The 26,700-nt window shown below is 41.3% G+C and overlaps 2 protein-coding genes across 4 annotated transcripts in view; both read left to right on the top strand.

The window, feature by feature from the left end:
- LOC141414740 (NBPF family member NBPF3-like) overlaps positions 1 to 12,457 on the top strand; it is a 74,001-nt gene extending 61,544 nt beyond the window's left edge. Inside the window, exons 5-17 of the mRNA XM_074049042.1 lie at positions 322 to 373; positions 1,088 to 1,260; positions 2,148 to 2,199; positions 2,967 to 3,133; positions 4,101 to 4,152; positions 4,786 to 4,952; positions 5,957 to 6,008; positions 6,678 to 6,847; positions 7,831 to 7,882; positions 8,540 to 8,709; positions 9,669 to 9,720; positions 10,395 to 10,803; positions 12,146 to 12,457. Coding sequence (XP_073905143.1) covers positions 322 to 373; positions 1,088 to 1,260; positions 2,148 to 2,199; positions 2,967 to 3,133; positions 4,101 to 4,152; positions 4,786 to 4,952; positions 5,957 to 6,008; positions 6,678 to 6,847; positions 7,831 to 7,882; positions 8,540 to 8,709; positions 9,669 to 9,720; positions 10,395 to 10,803; positions 12,146 to 12,454 — 1,877 coding nt within the window. The 3' untranslated portion in view covers positions 12,455 to 12,457. The remainder of the gene's footprint in view (positions 1 to 321; positions 374 to 1,087; positions 1,261 to 2,147; positions 2,200 to 2,966; positions 3,134 to 4,100; positions 4,153 to 4,785; positions 4,953 to 5,956; positions 6,009 to 6,677; positions 6,848 to 7,830; positions 7,883 to 8,539; positions 8,710 to 9,668; positions 9,721 to 10,394; positions 10,804 to 12,145) is intronic.
- On the top strand, positions 10,825 to 24,899 carry LOC141414902 (uncharacterized). Of its 3 annotated transcripts, XM_074050577.1 has the most exons (10): positions 10,825 to 11,607; positions 13,324 to 13,390; positions 15,364 to 15,424; positions 16,063 to 16,271; positions 18,073 to 18,139; positions 18,911 to 19,083; positions 20,221 to 20,295; positions 20,658 to 20,861; positions 20,957 to 21,113; positions 23,738 to 24,899. In XM_074050577.1, the coding sequence occupies exons 2-9, from the start codon at positions 13,378 to 13,380 to the stop codon at positions 21,076 to 21,078; spliced, it is 924 nt and encodes a 307-aa protein (XP_073906678.1). In that variant the 5' UTR covers positions 10,825 to 11,607; positions 13,324 to 13,377; the 3' UTR covers positions 21,079 to 21,113; positions 23,738 to 24,899. The 3 variants fall into 3 exon arrangements, with proteins under 3 accessions (XP_073906678.1, XP_073906677.1, XP_073906676.1); XM_074050576.1 differs by lacking the exon at positions 10,825 to 11,607 and having other exon boundaries at positions 13,252 to 13,390; XM_074050575.1 differs by lacking the exons at positions 10,825 to 11,607; positions 13,324 to 13,390; positions 15,364 to 15,424 and adding an exon at positions 15,457 to 15,713.
- Positions 24,900 to 26,700: the final 1,801 nt, after the last annotated feature.

Raw genomic sequence — 26,700 nt, 5'->3', positions numbered from 1 at the left:
GCAGGTATAGAATCCACAGGCAGCTAGATAATGTGATGCACTGGGTAACACAAGATACTTTTAATAATCTTTCCATTTTCAGCACTGTTTGCAATGTGGGTGGTACATCAATCTGAGAAGTGTTAGCTGAAGAGTAATAAAACCAAGGCAGGCCATTCATGGGAATACAATATATGAGATATACACTACCATTTTCTCTTTGGATCTTGACATCCTCCATGGATATTTATGTCTTTCTGCCCAGAGAGGCCACTGTGTTTTTATAATGAGTAATATGAGACTACTCAATGCTTAACTAGCCATTTCTGACTTTGATTGCAGGAAATCATGAAGATGAGGGAAATGATAATGATTGCAAGTGGCTGTCCACCAGGTAACAATAAATATTCAGAGTTTGGGGTAGGATGGGTACAATACAAAAAGAGTCTGCAAATGAACAGTCCCAGGTCAAGAGCAGCCACAGATTTCACAAAGTGTCCATTGTCTTGGCAGTATTCATCTGTACAATAGATGGAACTAATAAGCCCATGAAGTCCTTGAACTCACAGAGTCTACCTGTTTTCTTTTGTTTGGATAAATTGTGGATGAGGTGCTTATCTGGTTTCTGTATAGTTGGTCTCACCTTCTTGGCAGAGATTTCATAGCAAAAAACCTAACCAGACCAAAAAGAAAATCTGTATCATGTCTCTCTATACATAAAGAGTCCTAAAATGCCTAAGACTCTAGAACTCTGCAGTGTCTCCACAACATTGACTGTTCTGCTTGATGTAAAACTCAGCATGACTTGTAGGAAAGGTTAAGTCACTCTTACAGCTTTCTGTGTGTGCTGCACAACATACAGTATATAGGGTGGGTGGGCACAGAGGGAGTTGAAAATCCTTCATCAGCTCACTTTCCTGTCAGTACACTGAGCTCCCCCTCTTGTCTGGTGCCACCAAAGCAGCTACACCTCATCCTGATCCTGGGTTTTTTTTTTTCTCTTTGAAGGGAGTGTCACTACCATATGTTACCATTCCTTTATGGCTCTATCAGGAGAACCTGGGAAACTTGTATCTCATTCTCTTGATTTAATCACATTCTATCCCAGCAGGCTGAGTAAAGAGGGACAGGAAGAGACACTTAAAGAAACTCTTGAGAACTCATTGGATGAAGATCTTAGGTCTTCCTCCAATTACATTGACCTTTCCAAAACCCACCATCCTCCCAGCATCACTGATATTCTGTTGGATGACCGTGAAGAATCTTCTCTGGATGCAGCTAGTAAGTACTCCTTTTAAAAGAGAACTGCACTTATACCAACCATATTTCTGGAGGTCCGAAGGAAATTTCATAGTGGTGAACACCAACGAACCAGAGAGGTAAGGCTGAAAAGACTTTAAATAGACACAACCACCACTGATGCCTGAGCTTATTCTGTAAGCTGGACAGTTAATCTCTCCTCAACTGTTCTTGCTAATTGTTGATACTGAACAACATTAATGACCATCCAAACAGGTTGGTACTCTTGACTACATCATTGGAAATACTGTTGTCATGGCTCCTCAACTCCAAGCCTCAGTCTCTCCTGTAAATTGTCTTCTCAATGATAAGGTGCCATATACCTACTGACATACACACACTTCTTGGATATGTTTGGAATTATTCTGGGAGGCATGGCATGTGCTGTGGCTCTCTCCATCCTCTTGAATGTAAAGTATCTTGTTTTTTGTAGCATAAGAAGTCTTTTCTCCTAAGGCGCCATAGATTGTATACATCAGTTTAGTCTCATATATAATCTCAACTTGACCAAGAACAACCAGAGTGTCTGACAGAGTAAGGGCTGAATCTTGCAGAAACATTTCTAGAAAGTCACTTTTAAAGATTTCCTGCTGACTGGGAAAAAAGCATAGTTCTAACTGATCACCAGATTCAGGACAGAGGCCACTGTCATATTAATTGAGCAAGTCAGGAACATCTTACCCTGTGGTTGAGGAAAAGAAACCTTTCCATTTCTCTAAGAACAAAATCTGGAGACTTTTGAGTATTTCTCTCAAGGTATTCTGTTCTCACAACAAGAATATTTAAATCCATGTGCCTAATTAGCACAATGTAATGAGTCATAACAAAAGTCTTCATTGTGATTGTTTCTGTCTGAATGTGTTTTGCAGGGACCCCAGATGATAAGAGGCAAGAAGAAGGGGAAAAGTCTATGATATTCAGGTGATGTGAAATCATGGTTTATTAAGCAGTGATGTCATCTAGACACCTCAGGTTCAAGGAAAACCAGAACAGGCTGAATATATCTTGTTTCATCTTTTCTGCCAGATTGGAATGGGGTCTCATTCTTGATGGCTGTTCTGTTAGTTTCCTTCCATTATTTTGTCACATTTATTAACCTAGACTCAGGGAAACCCCAGTTCAATGATACTCAGGTTTTCTAGAAATCAGGGTGAACTTCTGCACTGACTTTTGTGAGGAAAGTGGGAGGAGAGGCACATGCTCTTTCATAACATTTGTTCATCTGGGATTCCAACCAAGAAAAGGCAACTGGAATCAAAATCCAGACTGAATGCAATAGTGAAAGAACAAAGTGTGGAATGCTCATATCAGCATTCCAAACAGATATGGTTTCTTCACTGAAACCCTGCAAGTAAAGTGGAGCAAAATGCAACTTCTGTGGTTCTCATGATGTGTATGCAATGCCTGTACCACACAGGGAGGTTGCATCTCCTTGCTCATCAGCATGTTATCTGAACAGTGCATTGGGGAATAGCTGCTCTCCAACCCACCTCCCACTGAAAACACAAATGTACTGTTCTCTACCTCCAACAACAATCAACTTCTAACCAAATTTCTTCTCCAAATGGAAAACCACTCTGCCTTCTCTGGCCCCTAATTTTGGCTCCTTTCAGAAAGAGTGAGAAGTTGTCAAGTGTAAACTTTCACTATTTAACGTGCTCTTCTCCTAACGTATTTGGTTTCAGCAGGGAACTGCAAGAGGTGGAGGAAATTACTGCAATGCTGCAGTACTCAGTGGAAGAGGTGTATTTGACTCTTTCCAGTTGGCATGACTTGTCTGATTTCCACCAGCCTTCCAACAGTCCCCTGTCTCCACCTGAAGAACAGGTTGTGTGCTCTAATCTGGATGCAAATGGTAAATACACCCATTGAAAAGAGAATAAGTCACCCAATGGTCTCCCATGTAGCCTCCCTATTCTTTAGCTTAGATGTCTGTGTGGTTCAATGCTCTGTACTGCAAGCCCTGCAGATACATCTCAGTTTGAGTCAAACTCTAGGACTGCTTTCATGCACAAAGATAGTACAATCAGTTTTCCTGCTTCCTACTCTCAGGCACACCTGTCTGACTTAGTGCACATTAGCAAATGCAGGATATGGAATCAATGTGTGCCAGGGTGAGGAGAGTGAGAGAATGCTAGTCTGTTTTTTTTAATGGGTTATCTCATCTCCCTGTTAAATGTCATTTCTGAACAGTGTTCCTTCAACATCAGCCATTTTCTAAAGAGGATGGTAATTTTGCTCATATTTTTGGAGGTGCTACTATGATTGCTCAGATCTGATCTCCAGTTCCTCTCCTCCTGGATTGTCCTAAATAAGTATAACTCAGAATACTTAAACATCCAACCAGTATCATTGCCTATGGGTTGAGTTTTCCTTGAAGGAAAGATCAAACCCTGGCACCCCCAAATTACATGAATGGCAAGGATTCCTGAAACTCTTTCATCCCTTATGTCATTTTATAGTACATAAGTCTAATCTAAGTGGCTACTGCCAACACAAGCAAGCTTTCCTACAGGGCAAGGGGAGCATAGGTCCAGAATGGAGCTAAGCAAGTCCCCCAGGATATGTGTGGGGAAAATGCATGCTCCACTGTGTTCCAATGTTCAGGCTGTGAGTTTGTGTTTGTGATTTAACAGAACAGGACTGTCTACACAATGGTTCAGGGAAACAGAGCCTGCTTCTCCTAGAACACACCCAAAGGCTTCCTGCACTGGTCCTCTCAGAATACATGAGTTCAAGAGATAATATTTATGTCCCTGTGTTTGCAGCTGGTTGAGCCATAGCAATGTAAGATGAGTCATTCCATCTGATTATATTTTCAGAAAATGAAATTGGTGGCAAAGTCACAGGAGGACAAGATGCAAAGGCTGACAGGTAAGTGATTACAAAGGACTGTTAATGAGACCTAAGATGATGTGGATCTCTCCTCTGCAGAGCCCAGGAGAAAACAGCTCTGCTGATTAATTTGCTTACCTGCATTTATTTCTGGGGTTCAAAACCAATTCGATTTTTTTCTTACATTAAAATAGAGTTCTGGTGAGCAGATAATGTTCTACACTCTCTTATGCAGGAGGAAAGACTCATATTAAAGACAATAGTGAAAGAACAAGGCCATACAAGATGTCCATATCATGAAACTTTCTTCTCTGGAAGCCTGCAAATAAAGTTGAGCAAAATGCAGCTTCTGTCATTGTCATGGTGTGCATGCCATACCTGCACCATACACGGAGGTTGAGTCTTGTTGTTCACCAGCATGTTATCTGACCAGTGCATTGAGGACCTCCTGCTCTCCAACCCCCTACCAAAACACGCACTGTTCTTCAACCCCATCAACAGTCACTCTCTGTCCTAGTCAGATGAAGATTGTATGGCTGTTCTCCAAAGGGAAAACCACTCTGCTGTCTCTGGCCCTCTCATTTAGCCTCCCTTCAAGACAAAGAGAGAAGTTGTCAAGTATAAACTTTCACTGTTTAACATTCTATCTTCTCACATGCTTGGGTTCAACAGGGAAGTGCAACAGGTGGAGGACATTACTGCAGTGTTGCAGCACTCAGTGGATGAGATATATTTGGATCATTCGAGTTGCTATGACTTGTGTGATTTCCACCAGACTCCCAACACTCCAGTATCCCAACATGAGGAACAGTTTGTGTGCTGTATTCTGGACATGGATGGTGAGGACACCCATTAAAAATAGATTGAGGCTCCCAATGCTCTTCCATGTAGTGTTCCCATTCTTTAGCTCAGCTGTCTGTGTGGTAGACAGCTGTCTGTGCTGCAACCCATGCAGATACATCTCAGTTTGAGTCAAACTCTAGAACTGCATTTATGCACACACATAAGGACAGTCAGTTTTCACCCTTCCTAGTCTCAAGGGACACCAGTCTGACTTGATGCACATTAGCAAATGCAGGATGTGGTATCAATGGACACCAGGGTGAGGAGAGTGAGTCAATAATATGGTCTGTTTCTGATTGGATTATCTCCACTCCCTGATAAATGTTATTTCTGAACAGTGCTCCTTCAGAGTCAGCCATTCTCCAAGCAGGATGGTAGTCTTGCCCATAATTTTGGAATTGCTAGTATGATTGCTCAGCTCTGATCTCCAGATCCTTATTTCCTGGGATGTCCTCAATAAACATTCCTCTGAGTACCTAAACATCCAACCACTATCATTGCCTATGTGAAGAATTTTCCTGAAGGAAACGTCACACCCTGGCACCCCTAAATTACATCCATTGCAAGGCTCCTGTACCAAAGATGGCTGATAGTAATTCACCCCTTCTGGGAGTTTATATTTCATATAAGTCTAATCTCAGCATGTGTTGTCATCTGAACCAAGACAAACAAGCTATCCTACCTCAAAGATGAGCAAAGGTCCAGAAGGCTGCTAAGCAAGTACCCCATGATGTCTGCAGGGGGAGGGGGAACTGCATGCTTGACTGCATTCCAGTGTTCAGACTCTGAATGAGTGTTGATGATTTAAAGAACAGGACTGTCTACACAATCATTCTGGAGAACAGAGCCACCTAGTCCTAGAACACATCCCAAGGCCACCTGCAGTGGTCTCTTCAGAATACCTGAGTTCAAGAGAGAATATTTATTCATGTCCTGTGTTTGCAGGAGTTTAAAAAATTAGCAATGTAAGGTGACTTGATCCATCTGACTACATTTTCAGAAAATGAAATTGGTTACAAAGCTGGAGAAAGACAGGAGGCAAAGGCTCCCAGGTAAGTGATTAGCAAGGAGTGTTAATGAGACCTAAGGTGATGTAGACTTGTCCCCTGAGAATCCCAGGAGAATACAGCTCTGGAATTGGACAATTGCAAACTAGATCCTTAAACTGTTTTGCATTCCTTTTTTTATTTTCATGGGTTTTAAACATTTAATAGTTAATTTCTAACATTAAAATAGAGTTCAGGTGAGCAAAAGTGTTCTACTGTCTCTTATGTTACATGAAAAGATTCATCTTAAACACAATAGTGAAAGAACAAGGCCTGGAATGCACATATTAGAAAGCTTTCTTCTCTGGAACCCTGTAAGTAAAGTGGAGAAAAATACAGCTTCTGTGGTCCTCGTGGTGTGCCTGCCCATTCCTTTACCATACAGGGAAGTTGAGTCTCCTTGCTCACCAGCATATTATCTGACTAGTACATTGAGGACCTCCTGCTCTCCACACCTCTGCCCACCCCCCCAAATACACTCACACTGTTCTTCAACTCCATCAACATTCACTCTCTGACCTAGTCAGAGTATTGTATGGTTCCTCTTCTCTAAAGGGAAAACCATTATTCCTTCTCTGGCCCCTCAGTTAGCCTTCTTTCAGGACCAAGTGAGAAGTTGTCAAGTCTGAACTTTCACTATTTAACATTCTCTTTTCCTTGCAAACTTGGGTTCAGCAGGGAACTGCAAGAGGTGGAGGACATTACTGCAGTGCTGCAGCACTCAGTGGATGAGATATATTTGGCTCCTTCCAGTTGCCAGGACTTGTGTGATTTCCACCAGACTCCCAACACTCCAGCATCCACACCTGAGCAGCAGGTTGTGAGCTGTATTCTGGATGCAGATGGTGAGTACACCAATAGAAAAAAGGATAGAGCTCCCCATGGACTCCTATGGAGCCTGCCTATTCTATACCTCAGATGTCTGTGTGGTAGAAATCTGTCTCTGCTGCAAGCCCTGCAGATACACCTCAGTTGAGTCAAACTCTTGGACTGCTTTCATGTGCAGACATAAGGACAGTCAGTTTTCACCATAGCATGAGGGCACACCTGTCTGACTTGATGCACATTAGACAATGAAGGATGTAGAATCAATGCATGCCAGGGTGAGGAGAGTGAGTGAATCCTACAGTCTATTTTTTTTAATGTGTCATCTCATGTTCCTGTTAAATGTCATTTCTGAACAGTGTTCCTTCAACATCACCCATTGTCTAAGGAGGGTGTTAGGCTTGCCCATACTTTTGGAGTTGGTACTGTAATTGCTCAGCTGCACAGTCCCTCTCCTCCAGTCCCTCTCCTCCTAGCTTCTTTTGAAAAAGCATTCCTCTGAGAACCAGTGTCATTACCTATATGAGGAATTTTCTTTGAAGGAAAGTTCACACCCTGGCACCCCCAAATTACATGACTGGCAAACTTCCTGTACCCTAGATTCCTGAAAGTATTTCATCCATTGTGGGAGTTTATATTTCAGATAAGTCTAATCTCAGTGTCTACTGTCATCTGAACCATGACAAGCAAGCTTTACAGGGCAAGGGGAGCAAAGGCCCTGAAGGGAGCTAAGCAAGTTCCCCAGGATATATGGGAGAAAATGTATGCTTCACTGTTTTACAGTGTTCAGGATGTAAATGTGTTGATGATTTAATAGAACAGGACTGTGTACACCCTTGTTCAGAAATGTAGAGCCAGCTACTTCTAGAATACATCCCAAGGCCATCTGCAGTGGTCCTCTCAGAATATCTGAGTTCAAGAGAGAATATTTATGTCCCTGTGTTTGCAGCTGCTTAAGTAGTAGCAATGTAAGGTGACTTGTTCCATCTGATTATATTTACAGAAAACAAAATTGGTTGCAAAGCCCAAGAAGGACAAGAGGCAAAATATCCAGTGTAAGTGATTACCAAGGACTGTTAATGAGATCTATGGTGATATGGACATGTCCCTTGCAGATCCTAGGAGAAAACAGCTCTGCAATTAGACAACCCTAAAGTAGATCCTTGAAGTAATTTGCTTACCTGCATTTATTTCAGGGGTTGAAAAACAATTTGATTTATTTCTTACTTTAAAATAGAGTTCAGGTGAGCAGATAATATTCTACACTCTCTTGTGGTAGGAGAAAAGATTCATATTAAACACAACAGTGAAAGAACAAGGCCTGGAATCCCCACATCAGCAAGCTTTCTTCACTGGGACTCTGCAAGTAAATTGCAGCAAAATGCAGTTTCTATGTTTCTTATGGTGTGCATGCCATATCTACCATGCAGGGAGGTTGAGTATCCTTGCTCACCAGTATGTTATCTGGCCAGTGCATTGAGGACCTGCTGCTCTGCAACTCCCCACCCAGCACCCACACTGTTCTTCAATTCCATCAACAGTCACTCTCTGTGCTAGTCAGAGAAGGATTTTATGATTCCTCTTCTGCAAAGGGGAAACCACTCTGCCTTCTCTGGCCCCTTCTTTAGTCTCCCTTCAGGACCAACTGAGAAGTTGTCAAATCTAAACTTTCAGTGTTTAACATTCTCTTCTCCTCACACACTTGGGTTCAGCAGGGAACTGCAAGTTGTGGAAGACATTACTACAGTGCTGCAGCACTCACAGGATGAGGTGTATTTGGCTCCTTCCAGTTGCCAGGACTTGTGTGATTTCCACCAGACTACTAAAACTCCAGCATCTCCCCCTGAGGAGCAGTTTGAGTGCTGTATTCTGGACATGGATGGTGAGTGCACCCATTGAAAGTAGATTAAGGCTCCAGTGGTCTCCCCTGTAGCTTCCCTATACTTTAACTCAGCTATCTGTGTGGTGGAAAGCTGTCTCTGCTGCAAGCCCTGCAGATATATCTGAGTTTGAGTCAAACTCTAGGACTGTGTTCATGCATACACATAAGGACAGTCAGTTTTCACCTTCCTACTCTCAGGGCACACCTGTCTGACTTGATGCACATTAGCAAATTCAGATGTGGAATCAGTCATGTCAGGGTGAAGACAGTACCTGAATCCTACATATTTTTTAATGTGTCATCTTATCTCACTATTAAAAGTCATTTCTGAACAATGTTCCTTCAGCATCAGCCATTTCCAAGGAGGGTGGTACCCTTGCCCATAATTTTGGAGTTGTTTTCATCATTGCTCTGCTCTGACCTCCAGTCCATCTCCTCCTTGCTTATCCTGAGTAAGCATTCCTCTGAGTACCTAAACAATCCCCACTTTTTTTTGCCTATGTATATAATTCCTTGAAGGTAATGTCATACCCTGGCACCCCCAATTTACATGAATTGCAAAGGTTCTGTACCAGAAAATGCTGAAAATATTCCTTCCCTTATGGGAATTTATATTTCACATAAATCTAATCTCAGATGACAATCTCTGTTTTCATCTGAACCAAGATGAGTATGCTTTTCTACAAGGCAAGTTGAGCAAATGTCCAGAAAGCAGCTAAGCATGTCCCCCAGGATACCTGTGGGGAAGCTTAACTGTTTTTCAGTGTTCGGGCTGTGAACATAATGATTTAACAGAACAGGACTGTCTACTCAATGGTTATGGAAAACAGAGCTGGCTATTCCAAGAATACACCCCAAGGCCACCTGCATGGTTCAAGAGAGAATATTTATGTCCCTGTTTGCAGTTGGTAAAGAAGTATCAATGTAAGATGACACATTCCATCTGGTTATATTTTCAGAAAACAAAATTGGTCTCAACGCTGGAGAAGGACAAGATGCAAAGGTTTCCAGGTGAGTGATTACCAAGCATTATCAATGAGGCATAAGGTGATGTGGACATGTCCCCTGCAGATCCCAGGAGAAAACAGCTCTGTAATTAGACAACCACAAAGTAGATCCTTACATGGTTTTGCTTCCTTTCTTTTATTTTCTTCAGTTCATAACCATTTCTAATTAATTTATTAAATTAACACAGAGTTCAGCTGAGTAAAAAAATGCTCTACAGTCCCTTATATTTGGAGAAAAGATTAATCTTAAACACAATAGTGAAAGAATAAGGCCTGGAATGCCCATGTCAGAAAGATTTCTTCACTGGAACCCTGCAAGTAAAGTGGAGCAAGATGCAGTTTTTGTGGTTCTCATGGTGTGCATGTCATCCCTGCCCATACAGGGAGGTTGGTCTCCTTGCTCACCTGCATGTTATCTGACCTCCTTGAGCACCATTGAGCTCCACTGAGTACCCCCTTCTCTCAAATTCTACCTCCACTGCCACAACCCCCCTGACACACACACATACACACTGTTCTCAAACTCCTGTGTCTCAGTCACAGAGGATTTTTTGGAATGTCCTATTTGCATTTTGTGACCTCCCATTTAGGCTATCCATAAGGTGCAATTGAAAAATTCTCAAGTCCACAATTTTGTTGTTTAACATTCTCTTCTTCTTACACACTTGGGCTCATCAGGGAACTGCATGGGGATGCAAGCCTTAGCGCAGTGCAGAAGGACTCATTGCATGAGCAGTTTTTGGCTCCATCCTCTTGTCATGATCTATCTGAGTTCCACCAGCCTCCCAACACTCCATCCTTCCTATCTGAGGAGTACATGGTGCACAGTCCTCTGGCTGTGTCAGGTGAGTACCCCCACTGCAGAGAGAATAAGGCTCCCAATGGTCTCCCCTGTAGCCTCCCTATCTTTTACCTCAGCCTTCTATCTGTTAGACAGCTCTCTCTGCCTCAGGCCCTGCTGCTATACCTGGGTTTCAGTCAAACTCTAGGAGTGGGTTTTAAGCACAGACATAAGGTGGGTCAGGCAGCTTGTACTCTTCCTGGTTTCATGCCACACTTCTCACCTTGGTATATTGGCAAATGCAGTGTGTGGAAGCAGTGAAGAGACTGAGTGAATCCCACAGTCTGTATTGTAATGTGTCATCTCAACTCTTCTTTAATTGTCTTGTTAAATATCACTTCTGAACAGTGTTCCTTCAGCATCTGCAGTTTGAATGGTAATCTTATCTATGCTTTTGGAGATGTTATTAAGGTTGCTGAGTTCTAGGCTCCAGTCCATCTCCTCCTGACTTGTCCTCCTCTAGCATTCTTCTGAGTACCTGAACATTCTTGCACTATCATCCTTTCTTGTATATTAAATTTTCCCTGAAGGCAAGGCTACATCCTGGTACCCCAAACCTCGATGAATAGCAAGGATGCTGTGCCTGGGAGAGCAACAAGAATTCCTTATCTTGAGGTAGTTTGTATATTTCACCTAAATCTAATCTCAGTGTCTATTACCATGTAAACCAGAAAAAGGAAGATGTGTGATGGGAGAAGTTGGGCAAGAGCTCCCAAAGGCAGCTAGACAATTTCCCCAGGATATCTGTGGAGAAATTGGATGCTTAACTGTTTTCCAGTGTTCAAACAGTGGACATGTGTTGATGATTTATCAGAACAGGACTATCATCTATGCAGTGGTTCAGGAAAACAGAGCCAGATATTCCTAGAACACACCCCACATCCAAGTGGTCCTTTCCAAGGACTCCAGTTCAACAGATAATATTTAAGTCCCTGTGTTTGCAGTACATAAAATGGTAGCAATATAAGGTGACTTGTTCCATCTGATTATATTTTCAGAAAACAAAATTGGTTGCAAAGCTGGAGAAGAACAAGAGAAAAAGGCTCCCAGGTAAATAATTACCAAGGACTATAAATGGCACCTAAGATGATGTGGACATGTCCCCTGCAGCTCCAGGAGAAAATAGCTCTGCAATTAGACAACCATAAAGTTGATCCTTAAATTAATTTGCTTCTCTTCTTGTATAATCTTGAGTTCCAAACCATTTCTAATTAACTTCTTAAATAAAAATAGAGTTCAGATGAGTGATAAGTGCTCCTGGCTCTCAATAGTCACATATATATGACCACTGAATGATCAAAATAAGAGAGGGATACACACCCACTCTCTGCATTTTGTGCCTTAGCTGTTTGACAGGTTTTCCATAGCAGGGAAAGTTACTTCATACATGCAAGGAAAAAATTCACACAGACATTAGATCTAGATGTACAATGGCTCAGGAATTTAACTATTTTTACTATGAATATTCAAAAAATTTTGCTTTAATTACTAACCATGTGACACAATGCTTCAGTAAGGCTACTATGGGATGAATTCTGTCTCAAAGACCTTATCACTTCTCATTACCCCATGTCCACTCTGACATTTCCTTGCTACCTACTTTAGGAAATACTGCGCCCTTATTCATGATCAAGCACGAGAGCTGACCCAATTACGCCAGCAATTACGGGAAGGGAGAGAGGCCTCCTTGTCTCTCAACCAATATCTCAAGGACCTCCTCACCCAAAAAGATCTTGACTTCTACCATGGACAGGGCTGTCAAGAACAGCTGGATGAGGGGCACAGGCTGCTGGATTGCCTTGTTTGCAAACTCAGTGCAGGGGAGGTGGCCATGGTCCTGATTACTACAAGCTGCTACAAGGTCTTCAGCTCACAGGGTACTCCACATCTCCACTAGTGACCTTTATACAAGGCTTATCCTTTTACATCACTCTTGTGCTTGTCAGAAGGACAGGTCTGCCAAGGTGGGAAGGCAAAGAAAAAACACACCAGTGCAGAGGACATGTTAGAGGATGGGTGGCAGTGTTTTGGAGAGAAGGAAACTCTGGAGGAAAAGTGTTTTCCTCAGAGGCATATGATCAGTTTATACCTCCTCCAGTTCTGTTTCTTCATGTATATGTGATGACAGATGTTTTGTAAGGTAGCTGTTGCAATGAACATGGGAATGTTTATTAATGCACTTCAAAAAGGATAAAGCCACTGAGAGTGGGGTTGTGCAAGGAACTTGATGCAGGGGAACTTGGTGGTGGGAATGTTGGTCCACGGTGAAATACTTTCCACACAGAGAACTTTCCAGGGTCACACAGCAGAGGCTTACCTGGCAGTCCTCTGTGGTGCTGAGATGGATGAGGGGCTTGGGGCAGGCTTGCCTGTGGCCTTTTCTATGATAGGAGTTGGCTCTCTATAAGAACTATGACAATACATAGTGTCTGTGCCAGGCACCAGCTTTGTAGCCCAAGGTTGGGTACAGATGGAGAAACCTGGGAGGAAGCTGGAGGAGGATCTGGTGACCAAGGGAGCAAAAGGCATTTTAAACTTCTCCCCAGTTTTAGACAGAACATGTTGATTCATCAGGTAACAGATGGTTTTTCTAAAGGATCATGAAAGTAAGCTAGCCAATTTCTTGAAAGACAAAATGTGGGACAATTCAGAGCAATTCTCTCACTGTATCTCAAAATCATCCATAAATATTTATGTCACCATGGCCAGGAGGACAGGGAGACACAGAACTACTTCTTGTCTGACTTGTTATTTCTAAATGTGCAGAAAATCGTGAAAATGAGGAAGAAGAAAAAAAAAAGGAGCCACTGTCAAAAATGAATGATCACAACAGGTAAAATATGAAGAGGGTCCTAGAAAGGAAAAAGAATAATATGGCCCCATTCATGATGCCAGGTTAAACATACACTGCTCATTTGAACCAATTTCATTCACTCAGCCAACAATGTATATTTTCCTTCTGTTTCTTGTAGAGTTGTTTGAATCAGTCTCAGGAAATGTCCTGTCCTCTCAGACCCCTTTCTCTTGTGTACAGTAATAAGACAGGGTGAAATGCATGTCTGGTTCCACATACTGCATCTAGGTTACTGAGAGGCAGTTCACAGCAAGGAAGGGAATTAGATGTGTGTGTGTGTGTGTGTGTGTGTGTGTGTGTGTAGGATTTATATCCGTCTGCCTATATATAAAGAACATACATACATATATACACACATCTACATATATAAGTACATATATAATGCATACACTAAACAAACATATATAGTATGCATATATACATACATATTTATATACATAAATTTAATTACATACATAAAACTGTACATATTTATATGTATGTAGAAAAAAGCATATTCAAAGAAACCTACAAAGTAGAAGCCCTGCAGGGGTTTCTAAGTCTTCAGTAGTTGCCCTGGATAGCGTGTTTAACCTTCAAAAACTTATGTATAGTTGCCCAAAATGTACCAGAATTCTAACTTTAAGAGGATATTCTCATATAAATCTCTGTCAAAGCCCTAACAATCTGATATTCATTTAGTTCTAACTGTTAATTTTCCCTGCTGTATCTACCTTAGGGAATTCAATTTTCTAATTCAAGTTCAGGCATGAGAGTTGACCCTGTTAAGGCAGAAGTTACAGGAAGGTAGAGAGGCCTCCTTGTTTCTCAGTCAGCATGTCAACGACCTTTTCACCCAGGATAACTTTGCCAGCCATCACGGTCAGGGCCACCAAGAGCAGCTGGCTGAGGGGTGCAGGCTGGTGGAGCACCTAGCCCACAGGCTCTGCCCAGGTGAGGAGAGCACAGGCCCTATATCCACTGAGCTGCTCCACAGTGCTCAACTCACACAAGACTCCATTAGACAAGCAATCTTTTTCTGGCTCTCCTGCTATCTACATTTCATTTGGGGCCTTGACAGAGCAGCACTGTGTCAGTTTGAGGAGAGAAGAAATGCAGTGGGTAGGGGCCACAGCATTCCAACACTGCCTGTGCTCCCTGATGGGCCATGGCATTTGGACACCAGGCAGCATCTACCAGCAACCCCAGAGAAAGGAGGGTATGACAGGCAGAAGCTGGTTGGATTGAAAAGACTCTGGGCTAGGAATGGCAGCTTCCCAGGTATCCTCACCCTGAAATATTGAGGGCAAGAGGTGATTTATCCTTCCTGGAATTGTTTCCTCATGTCTAACATGATTAAAATATGTGCTGAATGGTAGTTGTAGCATTCAAGGAAGTCACATTCATAGGTATACTTAGAGTAGGACAAAGTCACTCACAGGGGTTGGTGTAGGGACCTGAAGTAGTAGAATCTGGCAGTGGGGTACAGGAGTATCTAATAGGTACCATGTCTGATTAAATAACAGAAGCAGGCATGAAGGACCCAGTGAAATTACTATATGTATGGAGATTTATGAGATAGGGCTATTTTTCCTTGTCCTAGAGAAGGTAGTTGGTTTGCTGAGAGAGCCAGGGTAGAACCACTGAGCCTGGGGACCAGCTTTGCAACAGTGGGAGGTACAGCTGGAAAGTCCTGAGGGCAGCTGGATTCTCAAGAATGTATGGATCTAGATAACAAAAGATTTTTTTCTTTGTCCAATTAAATGTAGGGCATGCCATTATGGAGATCCCTTGGATTGGGGCCATTCATTTCATGTGTTAGAATGTCATGCCAGGCATTTCTTCATGGACAAACATGAGGCCTTTCTGAATTCACACACAGATAATATATGTCTTTGTGCCAATCTTTGCACTTCTAATGGCTGAGTCAAACTGCCTAATGTCTAAGTGAGCTTGTTTGAAATTGATTGTAGAAAATCTCAAGGATGAAGAGGCTGATAATGAAGAACAAGTACTATCAGAACTGGATCCAAGGTAACAACCAGTGATAGTGGAAGGTAACAATCATGAGAATTATGGAGAATGGCCCCAAAAGATCATACAAAGAAGCCAAAGGTAGCCACATTCATGATGCAGAGGTCAAGAAAAGCTGCTCTTACTCTGGCTTCATTTACTCAGCCAATAGCATTGTCTGTTCTGAGTGGCACTTTGCAGTCTCTCCCTTTCATAGAGTCTCTCTCATTCATAGAGTGAATGAACCAGGACAAGGAATATCCTGCACTCAGAGAAGACCTGTTTTCTTCTGCCTGCTTAAGATCCAGAGGTGCATCTATTTTCTGCATGGTTCACATTCACTTGTCTACAGGCATTTCACAGAAAAACAAACAAACCAAATGACCCCACAAAAGAAAAGCTTTATCCTGCCGTAACATTAAGAGAAAGATGCCTAGAAGTCACAAGACTTCTGGGAATCTATAAATACCTCAAGAGCAGTTTCCTCTGAACCACTGAATTCAGAATATAATAAAAGAAAAAGTCACAGTTCACCAAGCAATGCCCCAGAATTGTACTTGGATGGTATTTTGGGATTATTTTCATGGAAATCTCTCTCAAAATCTTAGCACATATGATTATGCGATTTCTACTCTAACAATTTCTCTATCCCACCTTAGGAAAGATGATGGCCTGATTCAAGTTCAGGTGGGGGAGGTGACTCAATTGCTCCAGCAGTTACAGGAAAAAAATGAGGTCTCCTTCTCCCTCAGTCAGCATCTCAAGGACCTTCACACTCAGGAAAACCCTGACAACCAGCAGGACCATGGAGAGCAACTGGCTGAGGCACACAGGGTGGTGGAGCCCTTTGTCTACATGATAAGTGCAGGTAAGTTGACCACAGCCCTGATTATACACAGCTTATGGGACATTCCACACCTCCAGTAGTAACACTTACCAGATGTCCTGGTTTCCAATCACAAGTGAGGTCACAGCAGGATGCATGCAGCCTCAGTGGGAACAGAGCGGAGAAATGCACAGGATTAGAGGTCAAAATATTCCAAATTTCTCTCTCATACATGATGGATGGCACGTGGTCTTGGGGCTGGAGGTGTATCCATCCAGTGCTTAAGGACAGGAGGCAGATTCTTAGAGTGCTAAGAGCCTGGAATAAGAATGAAAGTTTCCCATATTTTCCTGAACACTCACTTCCTGACTGTAGGCAAGTAGCTGATTTATCCTTTCTAGATTTCAGGTTTCTCATCTGTAAAGTGGCACAAATCATGTTTTGCTTCCAAGCTGTAAAAATCGAATGAGGGAGTGCCCATCAATGCACATTAGTGAGAATAAAACCCCTTAGTGTCCCTAAAGCCTGGATATCAGCATTTGAGAAGGAGGAAAGACATAGCTAGACAAATCCAGAAGAAATTGGAGAAGTATCTAGTGATCAGGAGAACAAAATACAGTTTAACTTTGCCCTTTAAACACAAGATACCATAATAGTAATCCACTAAATCAGGGTATTCTGGAAAAAGGGTCTGCATATTGTCATAGAATATTTCTTTCTTTTACTTTTGATGCTACATGTATTTTTATTAGTATATATTAATTTTACAAAAGAGTGTTTTTTCTCATTTATTCATATGTGTATACATTGTTTGGGACATTTCTCTCCCCTATCCCTCATCCCCTCTCTCTACACCCCCATCCCCTCCCTTGCTTTCAGGCAGAATCTGTTCTGCCCTTATCTCCAATTTTGTTGAAGACAGAGCATAAACAATACAACTAGCATTTTTGCTAGTTGAGATAAAGATAGCTATACAGGGAGATTCCTAGCATTGCATCCATGTATAAATGTGTTACATTCTAAGTTGATTCATCTCTAACTGACCTTTTCTCTAGTTCCTGATCCCCTTTCTCATATTGACCTCTGTCACTTTAAAGGTTTTGTATTAGTTCCTCTGCAGTGAGGACCTCAAATACTATCATGTTTTCTGGGTTTCTTACCTATCCCCATACCTCCCGTGTGTGCTCTCACCTTATCATGTGACCCAAGCCCAATCACATTGCTGTATTTGACCCAGATCTAAAGTCTGTATATGAGGGAGAACATATGATTTTTGGTCTTCTGAGCCTGGCTAACCTCACTTAGAATGATGTTCTCCAGTTCCATCCATTTACTTGCAAATGCTAAGATTTCATTCTTCTTCATGGCTGAGTAGAATTCCATTGTGCATAAATACCACATTTTCTTGATCCACTCATCAGTAGTGGGACATCTTGGCTGTTTGCATAACTTGGCTATTGTGAATAGTTCTGCAATAAACATGGGTGTGCAAGTGCCTCTGGAGTAACCTGTGTCACATTCCTTTGGGTAGATCCCCAGGAGTGGGATTGCTGGATCATATGTCAGATCTATGTTTAGATTTTTTTTTATGTTTAGATTTTTAAGAAGCCAAAGAGTATGCTTTGTTATGAATTTTTTCTACTTGTCTATAAGGTGCTTTGATTGTATTAATCCCTTGCCCCACTACCAAAGTCAACATAGGAGATCATTGAGTATAGCTTTCCCAGTGCATCCTGAACTCATACATACATGATTTATGTCTGCATGCTCAGATAGGACACTCTGTTGAAATGGGTCAGGTAGAATTACTTAAAAACTCTGACTTTCCTGAATTTATTTGCAGAAAACAATGATGATGATGATGATGATGATGATGATGATGATGATGATGAAAACTCACTGAACTCCAGGTAATGAAGAAAGATTGAGGACTAGAAAACAAGGTTAATCTATGAGGGAGGGGCTCTGAAAGTATGAATCATGAGGTGAAAATAGTTACCAATTTCCTCATTGAGTGTAAAGAAAGACTGCTGCAGGTAGCAATGTCACTCACTCAACCAATGATGACATAAGCCATTTAGCAAAGTTAACTACTTTTAGATTGAGTGACAGGTGAATGATCCAGTCTCAGGACTTCTCCCCATTAAAGAAATCACTGTTCCCTTTGTGCACATCTCTTTCTGCACTCTTGGCTCCAGGTTTTGGACAGATATGCCATAAAATGTAAATAGGCTAAAAAAATCCTATTATGTCCCACTATTGATAGAAAAGAGTCTAGAAGTGACAAGTTCACTGGGAGTCTACAATGATGGATCCATTAGTCACTGCATAGCTGTATGTAAAATCAATGTCATTTATGAAGAAATTCTACATACCACTATTGTCCATACGTGTCCTCTCTATTGACTGCACTTTACAGGTGGCACTGAGTCTACTTCCCTCTATCAGCTTGTTAGCTGGCCAGTGAATTGATCTGAAGCACACTCAATCCCTCTGTCTCTCTGCCTCTCTATCAGCTCCATGACAATCAAGCTGTGCCCATGTCAGAGAATGGTTTCCTTTGTCTTTTTGAAAGGATATGGTATTGGACCTCACCTATAAGCATCTCATCAGGATCAGCTGGGTTGCTGTGGCATGTAATCCATCTTGACATCATCTTTTGTTCCTCCTGATCTCACTAGACTCAACAGTCAGCTGCAAGAGGAGAAAGTGAAAGAACTCTTCACAGGTTCATCAGGCGAAGAGTATTTCCACACTTTTCCTCATCCTGATCAATTAGACTCAGAAGAATGTCTCAGAGGCACTGCCCTCCCCTTGGATGGGCCTAAAGTCAGCCCTACTTTGAATCAAAACTGTGAGTACTCTCCACACAATGCAATAAACCCAGCTGGTCTCCCAAGGGAACCCCCAATCCTGTACTGCCATCCTGAGGGGTGAAGTTTGTCTGCAGACCACCTATGAGGCCCATGTTTGTTCAGTGAAGATTAGAGGTAAGGTGGCTCTAGAGCTTTGCTGACTTCCTAGTGCCAGGCCATGCTCTTGTCAGCCAAGTCCTCTGTGGAGGCCACAGATCCACATCCAGCAGGTTGAAGAGGGGATAATGAGCTATGTAGAGCCACCCATGAGCATGTGAGCAATAAGGGTGTGTTGGACCTCTGTCTTCAGGAGCCATGTTATCCTTGGACTGTGATACGTCCCAGTCTACTCTGTTACCTTGATGACCCTCTTGTATCCCAATAAGGTCATAGATAACAATGGCTGTGCTTGAAAAATCTATAACAAACATTTTTTGGCATTACTGGCATTTGAACTCAGGGCCTCTTTTGACTTAATGCAACAGGCCCTTTTAACTGGGATGATAGGTACACTCCAAGCCCTGCTTATTTGTTGAGATTGGTTCTCACTACCATTTTGTTCCAGCTCACCTCAGAACACCATCCTCCCAGTCTCAGTCTCCCAAGTAGCTCATGTAACAGGATTAGGCCACCTCACCTGGCTTGCTCTAGATGTTCTTATGACAATAAATTCAACCCTTCACATCCACATGTAGCTTGGGTCATGCTCATCTTTACCCTGTGTCACGCTCAGTGTCAATTCCTGGAGCCTCTGATGTTGCATGGTGGTATTGCAGGAAGTAAAATCAGGTGGGTTAAGGGCCCTCAGTCTCCCACTGCAGGAGTCCCTTGAGAAGTGTTCCTGAGCCTTCGGAGACCTGATGTCCTGATCCATGTGAATAACATGTAGTATATAACTGTCTCCCTGTCCATCTGGTCTCTCTTTTCCTTTACATTGGCTTCCCAGAAGCCCAGCCATTAATCAGCACCTGAGATCAGTCACTCTGTCTCTTGCTCATCTTCACAGATGAGCAGTTTTTGCCTGAGCAAAACCCAGCTCAAGAGAGTTTTGGGGAACAGGGAGTGTGTGAATCATCAATTTTTACTCCATGCTCTGACTTCATCCTGATGTCTAACAGGTTACTTGCTTTTCACAGCATCTTCACATCCAGAGTGCCTGCTGTGGCCTCCATTGATGCCTTCCTCACTCTTCCTCAATGTTGATGGAACAGGTATGCTCTAGATTTTAAGAGGTCATGTGTTTCATTTAAAGTTCAGCCCCAAGTTATCATTGTTACTTTAGTAAAAAGTGGGACTGGACTTGGATCTTGGGTCTTGTGCCAGTGGCTCCTTTCAATACTTCTCACACAGTGCTTGACAATTTCTTTGACAATAAATTGGAAGTGCCATTGCTTTTTGACAATCTTATTATTACTGAATATTGTCAGAAATATCAACAAAAATGCAAGTATCAGAGTATATAGGATTCATCTTAGTGCTTGCACTTATTTGTCTCACCCTACTCTCTTTTCTTGGTGGCTGTGTTATATCACAATAAGGGCATGGATAACAATGGTTCTGGGTTTATTTTCAGAGTCAAGTTTGGATGCTTCCATTGAAGTGAAGAAGCCTGAAATGCTGGAGTGTGATACTGCTGAAGGCTCAGTTGACAACATACATGAGTTTCAATGTGGCTTCACTGATGCCACAAATTTCTTGAAACCGAAGATTATTCAAAGAATACTATGGTTCAGCAAGTGGAGAAATGAGTGCAGATTCCCAGCATCAACATGCAGAGGTAATCAAACATGTGACTCTTGGTTGCACTTATTCTTTATGATGGACTCTCTATGTAGTATTGATCTCATTTTCCTACTGTGCTTTGTCTTCAAGGTTGGTTCTATCCAACAACTGATGTAACTTCTGCATTTTCTTACCTTGAATTTCCATGGGCTGTGACCATGTCAGTTCCTGTATCCATCGTCTCCTATTTGTATTCTGAACTCTGCTCCTAAGCATCCCTGCTCTCATAATACTTTAACTAGCACAGGTAAGACCAGCTATTTGTTATCTATGTTGTACAAAGTACATCTCTTTTTTTCTGAGTACATACAATTTCTAAGAAACCACCTTTTCTTGACTTTTACTTGTCTTTCCAGCACCCCCAGCTCCATTGCCTCTTTCTTCTGGGACCATGCCCTTTATGAATCAGTTTCTCTTGTGCTTGTGCAAGGGAACCCAGACCAAGTCAATTGCTAAGTCTTAAATTGGACATGCACATGATAATATTTAAAATTAATGAGAAGGCACCCTGATTACAGAAAACTAAATTGCAAACTAGGCTATTGGTGGGAGAAAGACAGGTCCGGGAGTTAGTGTTGTGTTCATCCCCAAGCCTCCAGCCCTTTCCAATGTGCATGGTTTGATCAGAACTCAGTATCTGTACCTCATGGACACTAACATTACCTGGAGGATATTAAATGGTACTGTAAAGTGATGTCATTCCAAAAGTAGACCCCAACTACACTTCAAAGTTGCATAGGTCATGAGCTTCTGAGGCAGTCTATGTTCTCTCCTTATTTCCTGTTCCACTTGACATGTATAGCCAAGAGGCTAAAATTCAACTACATTGAATCTGGAGGTCTGAGAATATGAGAGATTTTTATTTGACTAACTTAATGGAAAGTGATTCCAAGGCCAGGTATATCAATGGGCAATATGATTGAGAATACAAGGCAAGCTTGACACCAATTGCAACTGACAAGAGAGTGATTTGCTTCAACTGTCAAAATGAAGAGGGAGATCCAGTCAGTAGATCAGAAACCAGCCATGAAAGAGATGCGGAGATGAATTAAGAGTGATGGATATTGGTGGTCCATTCACTGTCTGCAGATCACACTGCACTGATACAAGCACCTGGGTTGATGAATACCTTGAACACACACAGGAGAGTCTCACTTTAATAGTCATCCCAGACTATTAAAGCTCCCAGGTGGTTCTAATATGTGGCAAAAACAATTAGGAGCACTGGTTCATTATGTTCTCAAGTTTTCAACGCAGAATTTTCCCATATGTGTGGCTTACTCCATACAATGAGCTGAACACCATTAACTGTCGATTGAATTTGTTTTTCCCCTCAACAAAACCTTTTTCTGTCACAAAAAAACCTGGTGATGAATGGATTTGACCTTTAGCCTTCATTCTTGAAGGACATGTGCACAAACTGTTGGGAGATGAAATAAGAATTAGTACCTACACTAAAATTCAGTGTACTAAAAGATAATTCTTCCAATTACACATAATGGAATTTAGTATTTTCTTGTTCATTTTTATTGTAAATCTGGCAGTTTTCATTGTACCATGTTAACTTCCCAGTCCTCCAATGAGATCAGTAGTGTTGGTCAGAGAATTTCATGAAATAAAATACTCACATAAAACTTTTCAGACTCCCTTCCTTAAAGAAAATATAATAATGCATGACAACTGAAACTCAGGAAAATTTTTTATATTTACACTTATTTGCCACATTTTTTCCTTCTTTTTATCTTTTTTTTTTTTTGGTGAAACTGAGTTTGCATTCTGGGCCTCACAATTGCTACACAGGCACTCTACCATTTGAGTCAGTGTGAAATCCTCTTTTTTGTTGTTTAGTATTTTCAAGATAGGGTCTTGAGAAGTATTTACCCTTGCTCGATTAGAATCAGATCCTTCTGTTCTCTGCCTCCTGAGCATCTGGGATTGCAGGTGTGGGACACTGGCACCAGTCTTCTATGCCATTCTTGATCACCATGAAATACTAAAAGGAATCTCGTCTAAATGAGCACTTTGGGAAAAGAGAAATACAAAGAGTGGAGAGTATAGTAAAACACAGTGTAGTCCTTTTTACTCTAGAGATTTATTTTTCTACATATTGAGAATATTCCCACAAATGCTTTATGGTGTAACCTAGTATGGAATTGCCTTCATAAAATTAGAGTAAAAGTGTTGGGCTGTGGTTGTTCTCACTGCTCTCCCTTCACTCTTACAATTTTAAATGAATCTTGTTAAGGTCTTTAAAATACTCTGAACTTTTCAATTATTTTCCCTGTTTAGGCAGTGACTCAACATCCATTGTGCCTGTTATGTCCTCCATTTACTGTTCTTTCTCAACATTTATGGAGATGGTCAGCTTCAGGGTTGTCAGAGTGTCATGTGGCTTCAGTTAAACCTGAGCCCTAAGGCATCAGTCTCCTCTTTAGTAAAAGGTGGGACTGGACTTGGGTGCTGTCTGAAGCCTACTGGCTCTCTTTCCTATGCTCTGCCAATTGCAACCCAACTATTCCCTTTTCATAGTCATAATAATTGTGTTTCTCCCTCCCACATTAGTGTGTTTATGAATATGCATCCTGGGTGCTAAGAACACACAGCACTGAGAATTGGGAAAAGCTCTCAATTTGGTCAGGAAGTGGCTGATACCACTAGTTGGTTGGTGGGACTTGGAAGGGGTCCTGAATGCTGCACCACAAACTGGACTGAAAGTTCAGGAGGGTTTTCTCTAAATCACTGTGAATGCCACATTCCACTTCATGCAGCCTTTGTCCCAGCAATTGGCTCCTCCTCCCATAGGAGCTCAGGTGTTCTCTGCCCCCAGGTCTTAACAAAGACTCTCATTTTATTTCTTTCTCCCTCTCTCAGATACCAAGTGTTTCTGGAACTAAGAAGAGATATTGCTAATTTGAACAAGATTTCATCATAGAAATTACCTTTTCCATGTGAAGAAATAGGAAACAGACTATGTGGATGGCCAAATAGAACACTGAAGAGATCCTCATGATCATGGGATTTCAGAATCATGAATGGACATTGACAATTTTCACTCCAAAAGATCAGTTTTTTCTGGAGAAATCACTGTTCCTTAGCCTCTGTCACTAATACCCAAGACCAAGGCCAAGGTCCATAGAACTATTGAGAGACCTTAATCTCAGCCCTTGCAATCCCCACCCTGCAAAAGCCCAATTGTAGAAACAGTGGGAGAAGACAGCAGATCAAACTGAACCCTGTTTCAGTATTAGCACTGCAGTGTTTTTGCTAAAGATGTTTAGCCTGTATTCAAGAACAGGAAATTAGCACGTGAAGAATGTAGACTAGTAAACAAGACAAATAATCTGTCTTCTTCACTCAAGGTCACCATAAATGTTGTAACAAAAAGGAGAGGAGATATTTTGGTGGAAAAAGATTTAAAAGATAAATATTTTAGTCTTTTTCAATTTAAAATCTCTCCTCACTTTTTTGTTGTTAGAGTCTGTGATGACTTTGACCTGTTTCTAGGGGACACATCAGATGGCTGGCAGCATGACCCACATTCTTCAGTTGTCTGATAATTTACTCAGGATTAAATTCAGTCTAAACTTTTAGCCAAACCCTTGTATAGTTAATGCTGTATGCTTCCTGTCTCATCCCACCTGAATGCCAAGACCTTCCAGTTTGTCCATCACTCATGTCTCTATCTTGGACTGTCACTTGGGGAAGGAAGCATCCACTCTGTGAGTCCATTTAAATGGGATATTGTAAGCAATTTGGAGAGGGAAACTTTGAGAATGTATAAATATATTTTTCTCCACTGATCTTCCTCCAGAAAAATTACTATTTATTATTCCACCTTGTCCATATCCTGGTTTTTTTTTTTAACATCAAAATTTATCATCTATGTTTGTATTCCTTAAATTCTAAAATTCGGTTCTTCACATATACTTCTTTTGCTGGCATTTTGTTTTAAAAGGACATTTTCTCTCTGAATTTTAATTTTAACTCGAAGTTAATATTATTCACAATGATCAAAACATTTGTGTTAATGAGTGGAGTCATGTTTTTAATAAAGTTCTTTATTATAATCTTTTATTACTGTAATCAATTTTGAGGGGTAAGGATTTAAATTAGCACAAGCATTCTTATTTTCCTGTTTGTATTATAAATTCTCCAATATAATTTAGGCTATGTTTACCACAGGTAGTAGATGGGATTTTTAAAATTCTTTTTCCATGGTGTGTGTGTGTGTGTGTGTGTGTGTGTGTGTGTGTGTGTGTGTGTTGTGTGTGTTTGTATATATTGTGTGGCATTATATAGCTTTGTGTTTAGCTTTACCCTAACAAAGTTTTTGACACCTTTAGCATCCTTTAATGGACAAACATATAATATTTGGTTTATAAGTTTTCCATGAAACCGTCCCACTTCAATTGGGACAGTCAGTGATGTTATTTACTTTTTAAAATTCTACCTACTGTGCCTTCCATTTATAGAGTTATTTCAATCCATACAATTTCTCCCTCCTTTTTTCAACCTATGGATTTTGAATTAGATAAAAATAGAATCTGTTAAAGCTCACCAAAACTTGAGTGTAATCATTTACCAATTGGGTGGGATTCATGCTTGACAAATCTCAGGGTGGAGTTGGAAGGCTGAGTTTTGCATGCTTAAAACTCCTTTTCTACTGACTTGATAAGCAGGTAGCCTAGAGTTTAGAAGGTGCTTGAGTATTTAGATGTATTGCCTTGCTTTTTGAGATATGCGTATTATATATTTGGATTCTGGTTTTCAGTTTGTTGTCCTACCAGCTGCTTCATTCCTTCTTTTCACTACACTCTTCAGTGGATGCTTCCTAAACTTGAGTCTCCCCCTTTCCTCAGCAATTCTGAATTCCCAAGGTTGAGCCCTCTGCCCCTTCCTTTCTATTCCCCAGTGGCTAGTGTTCTAATGAAAAGGTCCCCTAAGTGTTCTGAGTGTCCACACTCTCCCTCTGGTAGTGAGACTTCCTGTTATCTTCCATGAAGAGGACTTTCCTGCTGCCCTCTGTTTGCATAGTCTACGTTGCTCCTTCTCTGTTACATGGCTCCTAGGCCTTGCTAAACAGAATAATTTGAGGCTATGCTATTGCCTGGTTGCTGGTTGTTTGGGGACAGAGTTAACAGTTAACAGTGGTGTTTTTGCATTTGTGTTATTCCCTAGGTCTTTGAACTCATTTTGAGAGATTCAGCTGCTATTATCCTAGGGGGGACCAGTACTCACCCATTATGTGCTTCTTCAAATGCAGAATTTCAGTGGTACTCAAAAGTAGACAGAATCCCATAGTACAACATTTGTTGGCCAGGTTCAAAGTTTATTATCTGTGTGAATCCTTTTAATGTAATGCCTACAAAATTACCTTTGTAAAAATTATTAAAAGAAAATCCAGACATCATTTTTCATTACAGGAGTATATTTCTGTAAATGGTGATGTTTTGGTAAGTATTATTACAAATGTATTACAACAATTCTTTAAAAAAATTTAGCAGTAGTGTGAACTGAACTCACAACTTTGTGCTTGCTAGTCAGGCAGTTTACCCCTTGACCCAGGCTCCTAGCCTGAAGCGAGCTTTTTCTTGCTCCTGGTTATTACTACTGAACATAACTGGGGCTAACTGGGGTGAGGAGAGATGCAGAAAGGACACAGGATAGACAGACAGAAAGTTGGGGCCAGGTGTGTTGGGTGCTTGGGTGGCTACGCACAACAGCCTCATTGCTTTTTATCTCTATTAATCTCTTCTCTTTACTCTGCTTCTTTTCTCTATCTTTTCTTTAAGGCCTTCCTCCTTTATAATTCTTTAAAATTTTGCTTCTAAAAG

This window comes from Castor canadensis, chromosome 12 (assembly GCF_047511655.1).
Source record: "Castor canadensis chromosome 12, mCasCan1.hap1v2, whole genome shotgun sequence".
Taxonomy (NCBI): Eukaryota; Metazoa; Chordata; class Mammalia; order Rodentia; family Castoridae; genus Castor; species Castor canadensis.
The sequence above is the reverse complement of the archived record's forward strand: the minus strand, read 5'-3'. Positions and strand labels throughout refer to the sequence as shown.